An 18,738-nucleotide genomic window follows, 5' to 3' on the forward strand; every position below is an offset into this window, starting at 1 on the left:
CAAGCTGAGGTGAAGGTCACAGTCAAGGGGAGTTTGGTGGTGTTAAGTCTGTGTGCGTACGTGCGTGTGGGGGTGTGGGTTTGTAGTGGTAGAGGGACTGCTACTGCTTTATCATTCAGTGCTCTTCTTTTAATACCTAATTCCTCCTCTTTTTTTTTCCCCTCTTTTTTCCAAATGTAAACTGGGAATGTCCAAAATAATTTTCTGTTATAGTTGATGCATTCTCCACTTTCTTCTTGATCATGACCGGGTTTTTGGTCTGGTTTGGGGTCCTGGCTTTAATTCACTCTTATGTCTCTTACTGGTACGAGAGGGATGCCCTCTGCAGCAGGGCAGCATAGAGAGCGTCCGAGCAGTTGGCCTAAGGTGAAAGAAAACATTTGCTCCCTGTGCTCCAGTTTTACCTCTCTTGGTTGGTTTGGTTTTGGGTTTGTTTTTTTTTGCTTTGGCTCTGCCATCAGCCTGGGAGCTGCAAAATGCAGAACTGCCACCTTCTTGTCCCTTGGCTGTAAACTGCATCTAAGGGAGCACTTCAGGTATTTGATTTTGAATACACTGTATGGTCACAGGAGTGGCCAGATGAGACCTGGGGCTCTGTGTCCCTGGGCTGCTCCCTCTGTTGTTCCTCCACTTTCCTTCTGTATTGGATCTGGCTGAGTTGGAGTTCCTTTACCCCACAGCAGCCCTCGTAGTGCTGTGCTCTGTACTGGTAGCTAGAAAGCTGTTGATAACACAGCAGTGTTTTGGCCATGGCTGAGCGGTGCTGGCACAGCATCAAGGCTGTCTCTCTAACATTCCCCCGTCTCCAGTAGGCTGGGGGTGGGCAAGATCTTGGGAGGCGACGTAGCCAGGAAGAAGAGGCATCTAGGTAGCAAGTAAATCTTAGGTCCCTTCAGATGCTGGGGACCCTGCGTTCATGCAGCATTGGGCAGACCCCAGATGGATTTTCCCTTGGCACGCTTTACGGTGGAGAAGCGGAGAAGTTCCTCCTTTTGGTCATTCACGGTATTATGCAACTTTTCTTAGAAGAAAACACCTCTGTGCGTAAAGGATGTTCACACGCGGACTTCTCGCTGCACTTTAGGTAACGGCAGGGCCGCGCAGGTGGCGTAATCGCTGGTACCAAGCAGGAGCTGCCTGGAGGCTCCTCTGTTACAGTCAACCAGCTCCGTTTATCCTGCGGCCAAGGGACATGTGTAGGGACGCAGCCTGAAGGCCACGCTGCACGTACAGCGCAGCACAGACCTGCACCCGCTCAGGGTAACTGTTAGGTGGATCCCTAACTCCTGGAGGTACAGTGATCTCCCAGTCAGGATCTCTGCACCAGGCTGTGAAACTGCACGGTAACTCGGGAACCGGAGAAGGTCCAGATCTGGAGGGGATGGTTAACCACAGGGCCTCACGTTGAACCTCCTCTAAGCTCGTCCTGTGCTTACAGGGTTCTCGAGCTTCTCGGGCATCTCCCAGACTGGCCGGTTACTGCCAGCTCCCTCGTTCCTACGTTCCCCTCCCTGCCTGCCTGCCCCACTTTGGCCCCTGCAGCAGCACTCAGCTGAGCACCCTCCGTTGCTCCTGGGGAAAGAGCGTCCTCCTTGCTCTCCGTGGCGTTCCCCCAGCACATGGTGCTGTAGCAAGGACAAGGCAGTCAGATACAGACACAGCCTGTTGAACAGAGCGTCCTGCACGCAGTGCTTCCGATAGAGCAGCTCAGGAGCAAGGAGGTGAGCTGGGTGTGCTGCCTCTCACAAAGAGCATTCTACATCGGCGACCTTCCCCGTTGGACCCTCTGCAGCCTCTCTTTTTCCCGGTGTTGTAGGTGTTAGGTTGTGTGGTTAAAGGTTCATCTCCACAAACGCAGAGGAGGACAAAGGAGCAATGGCAGGCAGGGGAAGCCCAGTGACCTAGGCAGAGGCAAGGGAGCACCCTGCTGTGGCTTTTGCCAGGGCTGTCACAGGAGAGGGCTCGACCACATTGCCTGGGTATGAGGCTCACCAGACAAGTATTGACTCTCCCTTGCTCACTTCACAGACTGACGGGGGGAATGCGCTTCTGTGGCCATGCCCTGCCTCTGAAGCCCGGCCGTAGACAAAAAACCGGCTCAAACTGTGAAGGTTACCAGGCAACACGTGACTGGGTGCACGTGTGCGGCAAGGTCTGTGCGTGTGAATGTCTGAAACTGAGTTCTGAGCTGTCAAGCAGAAGCCTGCTTCTTGCTACACGCAGCCAGCGTGGGCTGGTTGTAAATTTGGGTAACACCTGGAATAATCAAAAGTGGCGTGTCCCGAATCCTACAGTTAGTAAAGAGCTAGGAGAGAGAAGCCTTAATTTGGAGGCTGATCAGGCATTGTACTGCTCACATAGACAGATTAGGAAAACTGGGGGCGTGGGGTTCCAGAAAGAAGAGGTGGTGTCAAAAAGAAGGGTTCCCAGAAAGAAGAAGGGATCTTGAAGAGAAGCAAGGGACCCAGGAAGGAAAAGGTGAAGATCCTGGCTGGAGGAAATATCCTGGAAGTGGCAGAAGATCTTGGAGACCAGAGAGCCGCGTGGAGACAAGTGCCAGGGGATGCCCAGGGACCTTGACCAGCACCCTGCGAAACTGGTAAGGGCAAGCAGCTGCACAGCAGGAACCAAGGTGACGTTCTGCCTGACCTTCCCGGACCTGCAGTAGCTGGGATAGGGGAGTTGGATCAAGCAACTGCAGGATTCAGTAGGAATGCATTTCACGAAGGTAAAGAGGACACAGCAGTGGCTTGGAAATGCTGGTTGGTTTAATGGTAAAACTGGAATTATTCTGTGAACTGTGCATTCCTTTTAATATGGACTTAATTTAAAATAGCTGCTTTGAAGTTGTTCTGACTTCACCTTAATCGACACCTGCAATCTTCATCATTTTATCTCCTCCAACAGCCAAACCATACCCTGCCCCTCCCCACCCCCTGCAAAAAAAACCCCAAAACCAACCCAGGAAAAGAAAGACTTCAAGGGCAAGCTAGGCAGCAAAGTTGTGCGAGATTGGTCAAACTGCTCAAAGTTTGCCGAGAGATTGGAGCTTGCAATTCAGATGTACGTCGCTCAGCGTGGGGAGGGTAGTACGCACCTTTCACTGGAGTCAGAGGGAAAAACGGGGAGAAGGGAGCTGCAGCGTAAAGAGTAAAGGACCTGACATTCTTAGGAAAACTCTCCTTTTTCTTTCCTTTTCCTTGCTCCTTCGCTTCCAGATCTCCGTGGTCGCAGTTTGTGCTGCCTCACCTCCAGCACAGCGTGCAGAATGAAACGACGGTCACAGAATTCGTCCTCCTGGGGTTCTGCAGCACCCCAGCCCTGCAGCGCTGCCTCTTTGGCCTTTTCTCTGCCCTCTGCTCTGCCACTCTGATGGGAAACGCACTTGTCTTTCTGCTTGTCTGCCCGGACTACTGCCTCCACAGCCCCATGTACTTCTTCCTCTGCCACCTCTCCATCGCGGACATCTGCTACGCCTCCAGCAATGTCCCCCATATGCTAAGGAGCCTCCTTGGACAAGGCAGAACCCCCTCCTTTGCTGGGTGTGGGGCACAGAGCCATCTTTATTTAATCTTTGCACTTACAGCGTGCGTGCTGCTGGCCGTCATGTCTCATGTTCGCTACGTGGCAATCTGCCGTCCCCCGCGCTATGCCCTCATCGTGATCTGGAGGCTGCGCCTCACCCTTGCCACATTTCTGTGGGCTTTGGCGTTCGTATTTGGTACACTGCAAGCCTCTCTGGCTTTACACCTGCCTTTCTGTGGCCCCTGCGAGGTTGTCCACTTCTCCTGTGAAATTCTTGCTGTCTCAAAGCTGGCCTGCCCTGCCGCTCCTGCCAATAAAGTCCTGATCTTTGCTGTTTGTGTGTGCTTCTTCCTCTTCCCTTTAGCCTTAATCCTGATTTGCTCCCTGGACAGCCTGGCCACCGATCTGCGCATCCGCTCTGTGCCAGGATGGCACGAAACCACCTCCACGTGTGGCTCCCACCCGACCGTGGTGGGTGTCTTTTATGGAAACGCCATCTTCGTGTACGCGGGGCCCGGGAGCGGTAACTCCTCTGGGAGGGAGAAAGTTCTTTCCCTTTTCTACAGTCTCGTCAGCCCCAGTTTGAACCCCGTCATTGACAGTCGGAGGAACAAGCAGGTGAAGGAAGCCTTGCTGAAGCTTCAGAGAAGGAAGAGGGTCTTTCATTCCGTCTAGCTGGCGCTCTAGGCTTTCACCTGTCTCCTGTCTTTCTGCTCTGTCTTCTTGAGCTCTTGGGGAATGTTAAGTGGTTAAAACGTAACACAACACATGGGTATTCAAATGCATTTGTCTCTTGTTTCTCTGTGCAGTCTGATGAATATCATGACACAAAATGACTCATTCCTTGTATTGCAAATAACTAATTCTTGTTCCTCAGATGCAGCCGTCCTAGACAGGTAGTATGTTTCACCGGAACTGTTGACCCAAGTGGAAAAAACAGTCTTCTCGGTTCTAGCTAGCAGTCAGGATAAACTACTGTGTAGCAGGGTTTTTTTCTGAATCTACCCATTGATCCAATAAGATATTCTTTTTCCTTACCGTATTTGTACCTCTTGTTATCCTCAGGATGCTAGAGCTTCAGCTCTACTGTTAGAAAGAAAAAGAGAGAAAACATGATGCTGCTAATGGGTTTTGCCTCTCAGGAGGGTGAACGAGCCTGTGAAGGGTTTTCTTTCTGCACACTTTTGAGCCTGACACCTCTCATGCAGGAATGTTCTCTATTCTGGAGAGTTTTTGCTCAAAGCAGAGCTGGCTTCTGCCCAGGCACTAAGTTTTCCAAGCGGGAAGGGTCTAGGGGTGCGTGGCTTTAAATAGCTGCCTGGATCCGCATCATAGCTTGTGATTTCATAATGGTCCCTATTGTGTCTCTGGAGTTGGTGCACACTGGGTGCCACTTAGCTCCTCCCGTGAGGGCTACTCCATCAGTCCCTGGGGAATCGGGCCCCTGACTGACCTGGAGGTTCAGTTGTCCCCAAAACCCAGTGACTGACGTGAGGATGAACCCAAACGGGCGTTACAAAATGACACTTCTGGAAGAGTTACAGGTAGCGCGGCCGGGGCTCAAAAGTGCAGTTTTGTGGGTTGGGTTTTTTTTTTCCATTTTGGAAATCACTTTTTTAGACAGGAACCTCAAGAACAAAGCGGGAGGTGGGGTTTTTTTTTGTCTGAAACACTCATCCCTCTCCTGCTGTATTAAATACGTCCAGACTCTCGTGTTATACAGTACAGGTGATGTTATGGGCTGTTTTATTTGCGTATGGGAAGAAAAACCTCCTACAAGTCCGTGGTTTTAGGGCTGTGCCTGAAGGAGGAGGAGGCACGCAGAGGCGTGATGGCTCGTGGACTCGCGTGGATGCAGGGGTGGGTGATGTCTGGGAGGACGTAAGGGAGCTCTCCACCCCCAGCCCCAACTTTTCCCTTCTTGTCATTGCTAAACAGAGACATGACGAGGAGGCAGTGATTGACCGGGGAAGAAGGAGCAACGCTGTCAGTATTTGCTATGAGAAGGAGGAGTTGGAAGGTGAGTCTCTGCTGAGATCCTGGTGGAGGAGCCACTAGCCCAGCGCGTTTTCCCATTGCACAAAGTCTCTCCAGTGTGCCTTGTTGGGTGTCAAATCATGTGCAGCAAAACGTGCCGCGCTTCTCAATAAAGCAACACAGTTATTGTCACATTTTTTACTATTATGGCTTTTTAAACGGAGGGAAAAAGCCTCCCGGGAGGCCACGGTGTGAGTTGTAGCCACGGGGCTTGATAATTCATGGCTTTTTTTCTCGCAGAGGTTGCTCCTGGCTTGGAGAGGTCAGGAGAATCATTTCAGGGCTGCAGACACGGGGCTGTGATTTTCTTTTTTTGTTCTGGAGTTCATTGCAATGGGACTGATTTGATCGTCTCTTGTCGCCTCGTGCCATACAGAGCTTTTGAAAATAATTAGCTCGTGTTGCTGCTTAATGAGCAAGTCTGAGTGTTGTCCAGCCGAAGCTGGAATTTGAGAAGAGGTCCGATACTTTCAGGGCACTTTTAGATGACCCGGAGCCAACACTTGTTGTTGCTGTGTTGTTGCAAAGCTCGAGTAAAATAGGCTTGGAAAAAAGGACGTCCAGTGAAAATAACATTAAGGGAAGCTGGCGTTGCTCCTGGGATTGAACCGTGGCTTAGCAAGGCACCGGCCACCTCAACTATTGCCGCAATGCCGAGAGCGCTGCAAAAAACGCTGCTTTTTCGCAGGCCACCGGACCCTGTACGTGGGCGCGCAGATGCCACTGGTTAGGCAGAGCCACCGGCATCACCGACGCCACAGCCAGAAGCATCGGGAAGGGGAACGGGAGAAGGAGTCTGCCCCGACAGAGCAGGGCTACCACTGTAAGTCCCACCGCGGCATTCGCTAAACTGGGGGCAACGTGGGCACTGGGGCCTTCTGCAAGCACGTCCCCGTGGCTAGTTTGAGTGAGTTGCTGTTCTTCCGAGGGAAAGTGGCCTTATTGAGCAACACCCTCTTTTTCCCAAGTTTTACTTTCTTTTTTTTTTTTTTCTTTTTTTTTTCTTTTTTTTTGTTTTTTTAAGTGCAGTTAAATGCATAATGGGTTTAGGCTCGTCTTCCTTAGAGGGATCCTGGCTTTAAAAATGGCAATGTGGGGAAGGAAAGCAGCCCATCCTTATGCAGAGGTGGACCAGATGCTTCTCCTTCTTCACGGCTCTGTGCAAGCCCAGAGAGACGCAGAGGAGAGGGGCCAGCCCAGTGTTTATGGCTGCACTGGTGCTGATGGCCACTTTGCACGTGAGGGTGACAAGCTGTGTTCAGGCGCAGTAACGGGATGGGTCTTTGCCTTCTGCCCCCAGGCTCCCCGTCCCAGCGGGTGCAGTTCATTCTCAGGACCAAGGAGGACGAGCAGCACATCCCTCACCACTTGTTCTCCGAGCTGGATGAGATCTGTGTAAAAGAGGGCCGAGATGCCGAGTGGAAGGAAACGGCAAGGTAAATCCCTGCTGCTTTGGCTGCGGTGGGAGAGGAGTCCCCGCACTGGCAGCGCCCGTGGGCTCTGCTTTCTCCTCTCCAGGACGCGAAGCTTTTGCAGCTGCAGGTGGCGGCACGAGGAGCCTTCTCCTCTTGCCACCCCGTGGCTCTGTCAAAGGGGCTGCAGAGCTGGGGCTGTTTTCGTGCAATGGGGCTGATCGCACCCGATGTCCGCAGGTGGCTGAAGTTTGAGGAGGACGTGGAAGACGGCGGCGAGCGCTGGAGCAAGCCCTACGTTGGCACGCTGTCCTTGCACAGCCTCTCCGAGCTGAGGAGCTGCATCAGCAATGGGTCGGTGCTGCTGGACGTTTGTGCCAACAGCATCGAAGAGATTGCAGGTACCGTGGGCACTGCATCTCTCCGGGAATGGCCGAGCTCAGCTCACCACGGTGCTCTTCACTCCCAAATCAAACCCTGCCCCAATGGCACGTCCTTTTCCAGAAGTGCCACTGTGTTTTTCTCATGAGCTGTTTTTGGATGTAGACTGGGCGTGCAACAGTCGCACTGTTTTTTTATTCCAATATGGGGTCCTTTTGAAAGCAGTTTGTGGAGTTGGAGAAGCCACTAGAGAATATTCTGCAGCCAAAAAGGAGTGTGTGTCAGGGCTTAGCAGGCTGCTCTTAGAAATACGGAGTCTGCGTAAGAGCTGAACCACCTTAAAGGAACTATTTCTTACAAGCTGTTTCCTCGCATTCTTTGTTTTACTTTTGCCTTAACATCCAGCATTTAAGAGTTTTAAGGCAGAGTTTCTCTGGCGATGACCAAGCAGTGTATTTCTGTGGGGAAGATACTTGAAGTTAATTGCAAAAGCCACTTTGGAGAAGTTATCTTTGACTGGCAGCAGGTCTCCATTCAGCCCTTTCAAGGGCTGGAGAAGTCGGAGCCGTTCTTAGCATGTTTCTCCCTGGGCTCAGCAAATTGCACTCGATCAGCACGGGAAACTGGGAACGTCTGTGCTATAGATTGCTTATAATTTGGGTAAACGTGTAGAGTCAGAAAGGCCAGGTCGGGCAAGAAAATTGCATTATTTAGAATGGGAAATATTTATCTTAGCGGAATGATGAATAAGCACTTGGATGATGTTTCTTAGCAAAAGAAAATTCTCGTTTTCACTGCAAAGGCTGAACATTATTAAAAGGCCTTGCTATGCAAGGCTGAGCGGGCATTAGGGTGCAGCCTGTGTGGCACAGCCTTCCCTGGGGGCTTTGGGGGTCGGGACTTGTTGGGGTTTCTGCTCTGATGGCTTTGTTTCCCTTTGCCATCCTCAGATATGATCCTGGCCCAGCAAGAACAGTCCATGGAGTTTGACGAGCACGTGCGGGCGCAAGTTCGAGAAGTCCTTCTGAGGAAGCACCACCATCAGAACGAGAAGACAACCAACCTTCTCCCCGCTGTCTGCTCGTTTGCTGATGTGAGCAAGAGGCAGTCGGACCTGCACCTCCTCTACAAGCCAGGTGAGGGTTTCTGCAGGGCTGTGGCCCCATTAGACTTGCCCAGGCAAAGGAGAAGCGTCCCAGTTGCTCCTTGTCCATCTTTCTGAGTGTCTTTCTTTTTCCTACCAGCCCAAACAATCACCCCTTGTCCTTCTCCCACCGCTGCGGAAGCTAAAGATGGGGTGACCCGTGAGAGCAGAGCTATGGATTTAAGCAAGGTGAGACACTCGTAGCTTTCTTAACGCCTTTAGGGCCAGATTTGCTCTTGCAGAGTGTGCTGCAGAGCGCTGTGGGCTTTGCTTTTGGGGTAATTGCCTGAAAATCGCTTGTCGTGCCCAGGCGGAGCTGCACTTGATGAAGAAAATTCCCACCGGGGCTGAAGCATCCAACGTGCTCGTAGGAGAGCTGGATTTCCTTCACCAGCCCATCGTGGCATTTGTCCGCCTGAGCCCGGCTGTCCTCCTCTCAGGCATGACGGAAGTTCCCATCCCAACAAGGTGCGAATGAGAAGCGCAAATTTCTTCCGTAAAAAAGACACCCAACCAAACATCAAGTTGCAGGCATCAGTTTGGTGTCCCAAGGGAACAAGGCTAGTGGGAGGGGGAGCAAGCACGTTTCCCCCACCCACGTCTCCTCGCCTTCATTTCTCCATTCCCTGCTGTAGCTTTTAAACCCATCGGCCAATTGTAATGAAAGTTGGCCCCCAAATTACATTTGCCGTCTGTTTTGAAGAATTTCAAATTCATCGCGGCATCGCTGAGCCTACGTGTCCCGTCTTGAGCCACGCTCTGGGCTGGGAGCTGCCAGGGCTTTCCTTGGGTGCTCTTGGAGCAAAGACACCTTCTTCTCTCTCTCATTTTCTTTTTCTTGCCCAGGTTCCTGTTTGTTTTGCTTGGACCAGAAGGAAAAGCCCATCAGTACCATGAGATCGGCAGGTCCATGGCCACTATCATGACGGATGAGGTGCGACAAGATGAGATAGCTCCGGGTCATTTTTGCCTTTCTTCAGCTCTCCCTGTCTCTGAAGTAGTGAGGAAGAGGATTTGCTGTCCCAGCTGCCCGCAGCTCTCCAAATAGCCCAGCCCTCTTTCTCACCCCAAAGCAAACACGCAGATTTGCATCACCCCACATCCTGGAGGCTGAAATCCCGCCCGGGGTGCATCCTGCACCTCATCCTTCTCGCCGGGGTCCCCAGCACGCTGTCCCCAGTGGTGGCATTGCCAGGGCCAGTAAAACTTCTCTTGCTCTTTAAGCAGAAGGGTATGGTGTGCCATGGGGGACGGGGGCCTCGTGGGGGAGATGATTACAAGTGCCGTGATGCGCAGATTTTTCCTTTTGGGGGAATATTTCCTGCCCTTTCCAGCAGGGAATTTTGGTGAAAAAGCCTTGCGTTTAGCCAAGAGCTTATTGCACTGGTTAGGACATCCGAGCTGGGTTGTCCTCTCACCAGGTTGTCTTCTATTGGCAGGTTTTCCGTGACGTTGCCTATAAAGCCAAGAACGGGGCTGACCTCGTGGCTGGCATCGACGAGTTTCTGGATCAGGTCACGGTCTTGCCGCCAGGAGAGTGGGATCCATCAATCCGAATCGAGCCCCCGAAAAACGTCCCTTCGCAGGTGGGTGCCACATCGGCGGGAGGCATGAGGGGGATGGGCAGGATGGCTGGGGATGCTGTTCAGGGGCCCAAATTCACAAGGTCCCACTCTGACACAGTCACAGAGCCAGACCAGAAGCAAAACAAGCCAGTGGTTACAAGTCCATAGCTTTATCTCACTTCCATTTTAACAGGAAAAAAGGAAGATGCCAGGAGCTCTTGATGACAGTGCTTCTCACAGCACGCTGGAGAAACACAGTGGGCCTGAACTGCAGCGGACGGGAAGGTGGGAGCTGTAATAGTTTGGGGTTTTTTTCTGTTTGCCTCTCAAATCTGAGCATGCACCTTCCCTTCTAGCAGGTCTTTGGGGTTAGCTGGTTCAGTGAAGGGGCTCCACATTGCCAGCTTGGTCCCCTGGGCTGGGCAGGGGGGAGATCTGGGCAGCTGGGCTCAGCCCCAACCATCACCGTTGCACGCAGGTTTTCTTGATTTGGGCTGAAGGAGAGTGCTTCTTTTTAGCCACGAAAGTTACTCTATGCTTGTGATTGCCCTTCTGCAGCAAAGCAAAGTCGACGTGTTCCTCCAAGAGAACAGACTCTCTTCTTTTTCCTTCCTGCAGGCTCTTTGGAGGTTTGACCCTGGACGTGAAGCGGAAAGCCCCGTGGTTCTGGAGCGACTTCCGGGATGGTCTGAGCCTGCAGTGCCTGGCGTCCTTCCTCTTCCTCTACTGTGCCTGCATGTCCCCTGTCATCACCTTTGGGGGACTGCTGGGGGAGGCGACCAATGGCCACATAGTGAGCACCTCTCTCTGTTGGGGGGGATGGGGGAGGGTAAAACTCAGGCCAAAGTCCCTGCTGCAGTGAACCGGCTTTGGTTTTTGTTTCTCCCTAACGATTTATTTACTCACGGCCGCCTCTCTTCCCCGGACAGAGTGCCATGGAGTCGCTGCTGGGCGCGTCCATGGCCGGCGTGGTGTATTGCCTCTTTGCCGGCCAACCTCTCACCATCCTCGGCAGCACCGGACCCGTCCTGGTGTTTGAGAAGATCCTCTACAAATTCTGCAAGTAAGGCAGGCTGCCGCAGCTGGGTGCTGCGAGAGCCTTCAGAAGGGGGCAGTGATGGAGAAAAGATGCTTTTCTTTTCTTTTTCTTAGGGGTAGTTGCTAGATTTTAGTGACAGTCCTTTTGTTGCGATGGCTTTGATGGGAGATAAACCACCCTTATTGCCATAAGGTTTATTATTAAGCCCCAGCTTGCTGGCAGCAGGTGACTGGGTGCAAACCCAGCTGGTTTCAGTGTTAGGGCGTCAGGGTGATGTGGGAGAACACCACCTGGCCCAAGAGGGACCTGACCTCAAGCAGCCTCCAAGGTGTTAACACGAGATCCGTGTTAAACAGTGGTAACTAAATAATTGGCCTCTCCTGCTGTGGGTCTACACCCTGCACCACAGCCCCGAGGCTCTCTGTAGTAGTACATGGAAACTGCATTTCCCATCCGCAGCCTTGACACGCTCCAAAATTGCTCCCCGTTTTCCCCAAAGGCAGGCATGGCTCAGGGCCTCTTGCTGGCCTTTCCAGCCTTTGTTTCATTCTGCTTTCCCAGGGAATACACGCTCTCCTATCTGTCTCTGCGGGCGTGCATTGGGCTGTGGACCGCCTTCTTGTGCATAGTGCTGGTGGCCACCGACGCCAGCTGTTTGGTGTGCTACGTCACCCGCTTCACGGAAGAAGCCTTTGCCTCCCTCATCTGCATCATCTTCATCTACGAGGCTCTGGAGAAGCTGAGTCACCTGCGAGACACCTACCCTGTGCACATGCACAGCAAGCTGGACTTCCTCACCAGCTACTAGTGGGTTTTTTTCCCCCTGAGAAAGCTGCTGCCCCTTGGCAGGAGCTCCGGGCTGCACCTCCATCACCTTTCCCTTACCCCTGTCTTGGCTTCTCTCCTCCCAGCTGTAAGTGTGAGGCACCGACCCATCCCAGCAACGAAACGCTGCGTTTCTGGGCGAGCAACAAGATCAACGTGTCTGGCATCGCCTGGGAAAACCTCACGGTGACCGTAAGTGCCCCGAGCCACTGCTTCCTCGTGCCGCGTCCATGGGGTCCAGGGGCATTTGCCTGGTGCAAAAGTCAGAGCCCTTCAGGGAATGATGGGCTTCAAACTGTGCTAGTGCTGCTCGGAAAAGTCCTTGCCTAAATGTAGCGTGTGGTTTTAAGCCGCTTGGTCCTGGGGAGGAGAGTCCACCTTGTCCAGTCTACCCCAACGTTGTGGGTAGCAAGTGTCCCCGTCAAGCCTGTTGCAGGACAGTATTTCTGACTGGGAGGAAGGTTAAGTAGTGGGTGGTTTGATTATTGTAGAAGTTGTAGGACTTAAGTTCATGCTTGAAAGGTAGTAGCTGGCCTCCTTAATGGGTTCCTAGTAACTCCAGGCCTTGCTTTCTCGTTCAGTGCTGTCTGTAGGTACGTGCATAAATTTGCTTGTCTGAGCAGCCTCTCAGGCTGTTGTTGCCGGAAGCAGAGCCCGGGCCTAGGGCAGCAGGCTCTTATGGTGGCCTTCATCCCCTCTTGGCCAGGTTCTGCAAGACCTCCCCTGGGGAGGGACGATCTGTCTCTTCTCCTCCTTTCCTACCATGGTTGTCTTTAGCCCTCCTTCCCTCTTCCCTCTCTCTCTATCCCCAAGAGTTTCCAGTGTTTCCTTCCCCTCTGGTGTCTTCTTTAGCCACGATTGCTCGAATGGCAGGCAGAGGATGTGCCAAGGGTGCGTGGTATGGTGTCCCCTCACATCTCATTTCTCCGCTGTGTAGTTCAATGTGTCACTTGTTCAGCTGCTGCTGCTCATTAAATATAAATCTCTATTGGCAGGAGCAGTTACAGGGTCGTGGATCTTGGACCAAGATCCTCAAAACCCCCTAGCTATGCGAGGTTTCCCTGCCGCACGTGCACTGCCTTTGTGTCCTGACGCTCTGTTTCTCCAGGAATGTCGGTATTTGCGTGGGGAGTTTCAAGGACCTGCCTGTGGACGCAACGGCCCCTACACCCCTGACGTGTTCTTCTGGTGCTGCATCCTCTTCTTCGCCACCTTTGCCCTGTCAAGCTTCTTGAAGAAGTTTAAAACCAGCCGCTACTTTCCAACCAGAGTAAGTAGAAGATGGTGGCCAGTATCCATCTCCACACTCATTTCCCAAAATGGCTTTCCTGGAGCACTAAGCAGTATTTGCCCTGCCTTGGTCAAGCTGGGAAACGTTGGCCTTGCAGGCCAAGCTCTCCAAGAGCTTGGATGTCCCGCACTCATTTCCATGAGTGCAAAATCATCGTAGCATTTCCCACATGCCTCGTGACCTGCCCCAGATTGAAGATTTTGGGGGGTTGATTTATTTTATTTTTATTTTTTTTTCTCCTCAGGTAGTAGGAAGTCAGGTTTCCCAAAGTTTTGGGGGTTGGGGTTGGGGGATTTTTTCCCTACCTTCTGTGCATTATGTGCTCGAGCGGAAAGTAGATTCGAATGAGGAGCTTCCTTTTGAGGACTAAAGGATGCCTCAGTGCCTTGTTGCCATTGTAGCTGTGAGTGTAGCTGTAGTGTCAGACATGTGTTTTCTTATTTTTAATATTATTATTATTATTTTTAGGTTTTGACTTAAACCAACCCTTGTCCGCCTAATTAAGCTTTTTTTATTGTCTGACCCCAGATCTCACAGGGACAAACACAGCAGCAGTATCTAAGCAAGGGATCAGGCTGCATGTGCTCAGAGGGGTGGTGGGATTTGGTTAAGCAGCCTTAATGTTGTGGATGTCTGCAACTCTTGCATCTCGCGTTACGGCCCTGTTTGCCATGCCCCTCTCACCTCTGGTTTCTCGCCCCAGGTACGGTCCACAGTGAGCGACTTTGCTGTTTTCCTCACCATCGTCATCATGGTGCTCCTTGACTTTGTGGTTGGGATCCCATCGCCGAAGCTCCAGGTCCCCCATGCGTTCAAGGTAACGGGATGTTTTGGCACGTGGGGGTGCCACAAGGTGATGCCGGGGCAGGGCAGGGCTGAGTCTGGAGGAGATGCTGGTGGTGTGACCATCTCCTCTTCCACCTCCAAGTGCCTTGCTTCCTCCTGGAAACGAGAAGATGGCCCCAAAACTAGATACCTACAGGGGAAGTATCTAGAGGTGCTTGCAAAGAGGAGACTGGCACTGCTGAAGCCCCCGGGAGAGGGGGACATGAAGCCAGGGCTGGGAGGTGCTCTGACACAGGGAGGGAGGGGAAAATGAAAGCCAGTGGAGTGCCTGGGCTGGGAGACGATGCTGATGCGTGGGCTTTGTTGCAGCCTACCAGAGACGACCGTGGGTGGTTCATCAACCCCATAGGACCCAACCCTTGGTGGACGGTGTTGGCTGCGCTCATCCCAGCTCTGCTCTGCACCATCTTGATATTTATGGACCAGCAGATCAGTGCCGTTATTGTGAACAGGAAGGAGCACAAGCTGAAGGTAAGGGCCTGTGAGGGATGACCCCAGCCCCTTCTGGGCTGCAGGTCTGGGGAGAAGCTCTTATTCCCGATGCTTTCTGAAGGCATTGGTTTGGGACAAGGTCAGGCTGCGTGGCAGGATGCTCTCCTGGATTAACGATGATGCAGGGAGCAAGTGACAGGGCAGTTCAGATGAGCAACCTTTTGGAGGAGCAAATTAATCTTGGAGCAATAGAGAAGTGCGTTTTTGTTTTAAAATGGCAGCAGCAGCAGGTGTGGGGAATGAATTGTTTTGATGCGCTGCCAGGGATAACTCAGAGTCACACCTTCCATCCAAGTGGTACAGTTTTCTTTGTGAGTAGAAAAAATGGTTTGGTGGTTTTGGGTTGTGGGTTGTTGTATTTTGGAGAAGTATTTATCGCACAAGCTCTGCATATCCATTGTTTCTGAACTCCTGCCAGATTTTCATGCCACGTGCTTGTGCAAAGCCTGCATACACGCTTGCTTGTTTCCATTTCTTGTTTTGAATTCTGAAGAAGTTGACTTGTGCTCGAGCAGGGTTTGAGTCTGACTTGCGACGTTATCCTTGCTCTTGTGCTATGGGATGCTCTGTTTCTTGTTTTCCTGCCTGCAGAAAGGATGCGGGTACCACCTGGACCTTTTTGTGGTGGCCGTGATGCTCGGGGTGTGCTCTGTGATGGGGCTGCCCTGGTTTGTGGCTGCGACCGTCCTGTCCATCACCCACGTGAATAGCCTCAAAGTAGAGTCTGACTGCTCAGCTCCAGGAGAACAACCCAAGTTTCTGGGGATACGAGAGCAGAGAGTCACTGGCTTGCTGATCTTTGTGCTCATGGGCTGCTCCGTCTTCTTCACTTCTGTGTTAAAGGTGAGAGGAAAATGCAAACCACCCAACAACCGCGAGCTTGTTGGAGGTTACAGCAAAACAGTCCCCTCTCTGCAGGCCTGAGTAGTTAGTTGTGGAGCGGAGGAGGAGGAGGTGATCCCAACCCTTGGGGCTTGACCCACGGTGGGAACCAGCCTCGGTTAGGCTTTGCAGCCCTTCAGGCCCCCGTTTGGTGTGCTCGAGGCGAGCAAGCAACGCAACTGCTTGAATTTTTGGGTGTCTTTCAGGCCCGCCCATGTTTATGGGTTACAGTTGAGCATATTCAGACCAGCACATCTGCTGTCTTTCAAACAGGCAGCCCTTTACTGGCTGCAATTTGCTCCCCAAATGCCCGGGAGCAGCCGTTCCCAGGAGCTAAACACACTGAGGTCATCCCCGTGGGCTTCCTTGAACGTTCCTCCCACAAAGTAATCTTGTCTCTAGGCTAAAAGGAGGCCTGTGGCCTTTGCCTGTTGCCCCAAGAATAGGCAGAAGTGTTTCTTCTACCGCCAGAGAATGCGGCATAGGGTAGCACGGGTGAAATCGCCTGTTTTCCTCCAACCTTTCTGGAAAATAGGATTATTCTGAGGAGAGGTAACTCCCAAGTTCAGCCTAAAGCAGAGCCTTAGCTCACTCGTGCGCACAAAATGGCAAAAAAATGGTTAAAATCTGACCCATCTCTAAGCCTGAATGGAAGCTGGAAAGCTTCAAGCAATTTTAGGCAGTGCCTGTGGAAGAGGGTGGTAATACTGAAAATGCAATACAGAAAAAGAAACGATTGCATTCTTACTTTTTTTTTTTCTTCCCCCCCCCCAGTTTATACCAATGCCTGTGCTTTATGGCGTCTTTCTCTACATGGGTGTGTCGTCACTCAGAGGAATTCAGGTACGGACTCTTTTACAGCGTGCAGCATGTTGGCTCCCTGGTATTTTGTCTCTGTAGCAGCAGGGAAAAAAAGCAGTGGCATGGGAAAAACTTCTCGCAGAGCAAGCAATGAAACTCTTTTGTGTAAAAAAGAGATTGGTGGAGGTACAGGAGGTATATGGGGCTGGGAGGACCAGGCAAGTTCAGCGCTCTCTGTTGCAGGGTTTAGGGCAGGTCAGTGTTTGGTTACGTGAAAAGCGGGGGAATTTGGTGCAAAGGGAAGGCAGTTTCTACCACTGGTGGAAATCCTCGCGGGGGGATTCAGTGGGCCGAGAAATGCTAATAATGGAATGGCATGGAATAGTTGCCGTTTGGTGGGCAGCTCTCAGGGCCAAGCCGGTTGCTAGATGGAGCGAAGGGAAAATGGGTGCTGCTCCCAGGAGGAATGCGGTGGGATCCAGGATTTCTGACGGCAAGCGAGATGCTGCAAAGTGCCTCCACGTCTCGAGAGGGCCAGAAACTTGCCGCAGTCCCAAGGTGGCAACCTTTCCCTTTTATTTCGCAGTTCTTTGATCGCTTGAAGCTGTTTTGGATGCCGGCGAAACACCAGCCGGATTTCATCTACCTGCGGCACGTGCCCTTGCGAAAGGTGCATTTCTTCACGGCGATCCAGCTGACCTGCCTCGTCCTGCTCTGGACCATCAAGGTGTCCCGTGCCGCCATCATCTTTCCCATGATGGTAAGAGCTGCCACCGCTCAGCAGCGGGGTGTTTGCAGTGTTGGAGTGAGAGGTGGCATCGTCTCTGAGCTCACCGCATCTTCCCTCTTATTCATGAAGGTTTTGGCTCTCGTCTTTGTCCGGAAAGCGATGGATTTCTGCTTCTCAAAGCGAGAGCTCAGCTTTCTGGATGACCTTATGCCAGAAAGGAAGAAGAAGTTGGACGATGCCAGAAATGAAGCCGGAGAAGAAGAAGAGGTAAGGCTTGCTGTGTCCTCGGGGCTGGACATCTCCGTGTGGCTGTGAGATTGCCTGTTTCTCTTACAGCTTGTCTGGAAATGTTGGGGGAAGATCAGCACTCAATCGAAATAGATCCCAATAGCCTGTAACTTTTGTAACCTTTGTTTCCTCAAGTAGCAGTGAGCTGAACGCTTGAATACAGGTGTAATTTTTAAAACGAGTCGTTTTTCACAAAGGTCATTATCATTATGATGATTATTATTAGATGATGATGATGATGCTGCTGTTGCTGCTGCTGCTGGCAAGATTTGCTCATAATCGTGTTTTGAACACACAGTCCCCCTGCCCCGAAATCTTTGGAGTGAACGGTTTCTTCCCTGCTGCACTAATACCTATAGCTGCCAAGGGGCAGAAGCGGAGGGCAGACTGCTAAGTTTGTGCTGGGCATTCAGCTTATCTCCACTTTGATCAAAGACAGAGAACGTGATTTGTCCCTTTTTTACATCAGGAGTCCAGGAGGGTGATGGAAGCTGCTGCTGCTGCAAGTTCAGTTCAGCTGAACGTGGGGAAGACCAGTGATGTGGATATCCCAAAGCAAAGCAGTGACAGGTAAAGCTCCACCAAGCGCCAGGACCCCCGGCAAGATTAGCTTGAAGGTGTTTGGCAGAGTTTTCTCCACTTGCCTCTTTGTGGGGCATCCCACAGAAACCAGCAGGCAGCTTGGTGGGAAAACCAAATTTGGGGGCAGGGCTGCAGGAAGTGATTGCAGGGCTCTGACCGCAAGCAGAGTGGCTGCAGCACTCGTGTTTGACCCTCAAACCTTGCCTCATCAGTGCCTTTACGGTAGCTGGAGATCCTCATACTTAACACATGAGGAGTTGCAGGCGTGATCTGTACGAGCAGTGGCTTAGGAACCTGGACCGGGGCTAAGCCCCAGCAAGAGCCTTTGCACAGAGCTGTTGCTCTGCAGCTCCCGGGCTTGCCTCCCAAAACTCCTCATCCAGCAAAATCCCCCACACTTATGCGGAGCTTTGATTCTCGGGGCTCCGCTGTTCCTCTTGCTGATGCTAATGCTCTTGGTGGCATCAGTTCCCATAATCACGGATTGCTGTGTAAAATATTTATTGCAGGACTGATCCTTCTGAGATTGTTATCCTGGATGAAATGTCACAAATGACCGTATGGAAGGCTCTCACTTTGAAGACAGAAACCCTTTGAATCCAGGGAGGAAAAAGGTAAAGGATTGCACGTGAACGTGACCGTGCTACTCTGCAAGCGACGGCGCACGCCTACGCTTTTCCCACGCTTTGGCCGGCAAGGCTGAGCAAACGGCCTGTCCCTGGGAACAGGCATTGTGGACCGTGGCATGTAAACCAGCTCCTCTCTGCTGGGGTGGTCCCCCAAACAGGGCTGAATCAGCAGCAGGTGGCAGGTCTTCCACTGATGATGCTCTCCCTCTTTTTCTCTCCCCTTCGCCTTTCCCCACTCCCGCTTTTCACGTTTAGGAATCTTGACTTTG

At 52.0% G+C, this 18,738-nt stretch overlaps 1 protein-coding gene across 1 annotated transcript; it reads left to right on the plus strand.

Moving 5' to 3' along the window:
* The first annotated feature begins 6,250 nt into the window (after nt 1-6,250).
* On the plus strand, nt 6,251-18,449 carry LOC126036786 (electroneutral sodium bicarbonate exchanger 1-like). Its single transcript, XM_049796984.1, has 22 exons — nt 6,251-6,397; nt 6,863-6,998; nt 7,215-7,375; nt 8,306-8,491; nt 8,600-8,688; nt 8,810-8,967; nt 9,346-9,433; nt 9,939-10,085; nt 10,258-10,349; nt 10,683-10,857; nt 10,994-11,127; nt 11,665-11,910; nt 12,015-12,120; nt 13,037-13,198; nt 13,923-14,036; nt 14,375-14,536; nt 15,149-15,400; nt 16,214-16,282; nt 16,827-17,000; nt 17,100-17,237; nt 17,728-17,828; nt 18,350-18,449. Exons 1-22 carry the CDS (start codon nt 6,280-6,282, stop codon nt 18,435-18,437), a joined length of 3,096 nt encoding a protein of 1,031 aa, XP_049652941.1. The 5' UTR covers nt 6,251-6,279; the 3' UTR covers nt 18,438-18,449.
* The last annotated feature ends 289 nt before the right edge of the window (nt 18,450-18,738 follow it).

Source organism: Accipiter gentilis, unplaced genomic scaffold (genome assembly GCF_929443795.1).
Source record: "Accipiter gentilis unplaced genomic scaffold, bAccGen1.1, whole genome shotgun sequence".
In the NCBI taxonomy this organism is placed as follows: Eukaryota; Metazoa; Chordata; class Aves; order Accipitriformes; family Accipitridae; genus Astur; species Astur gentilis.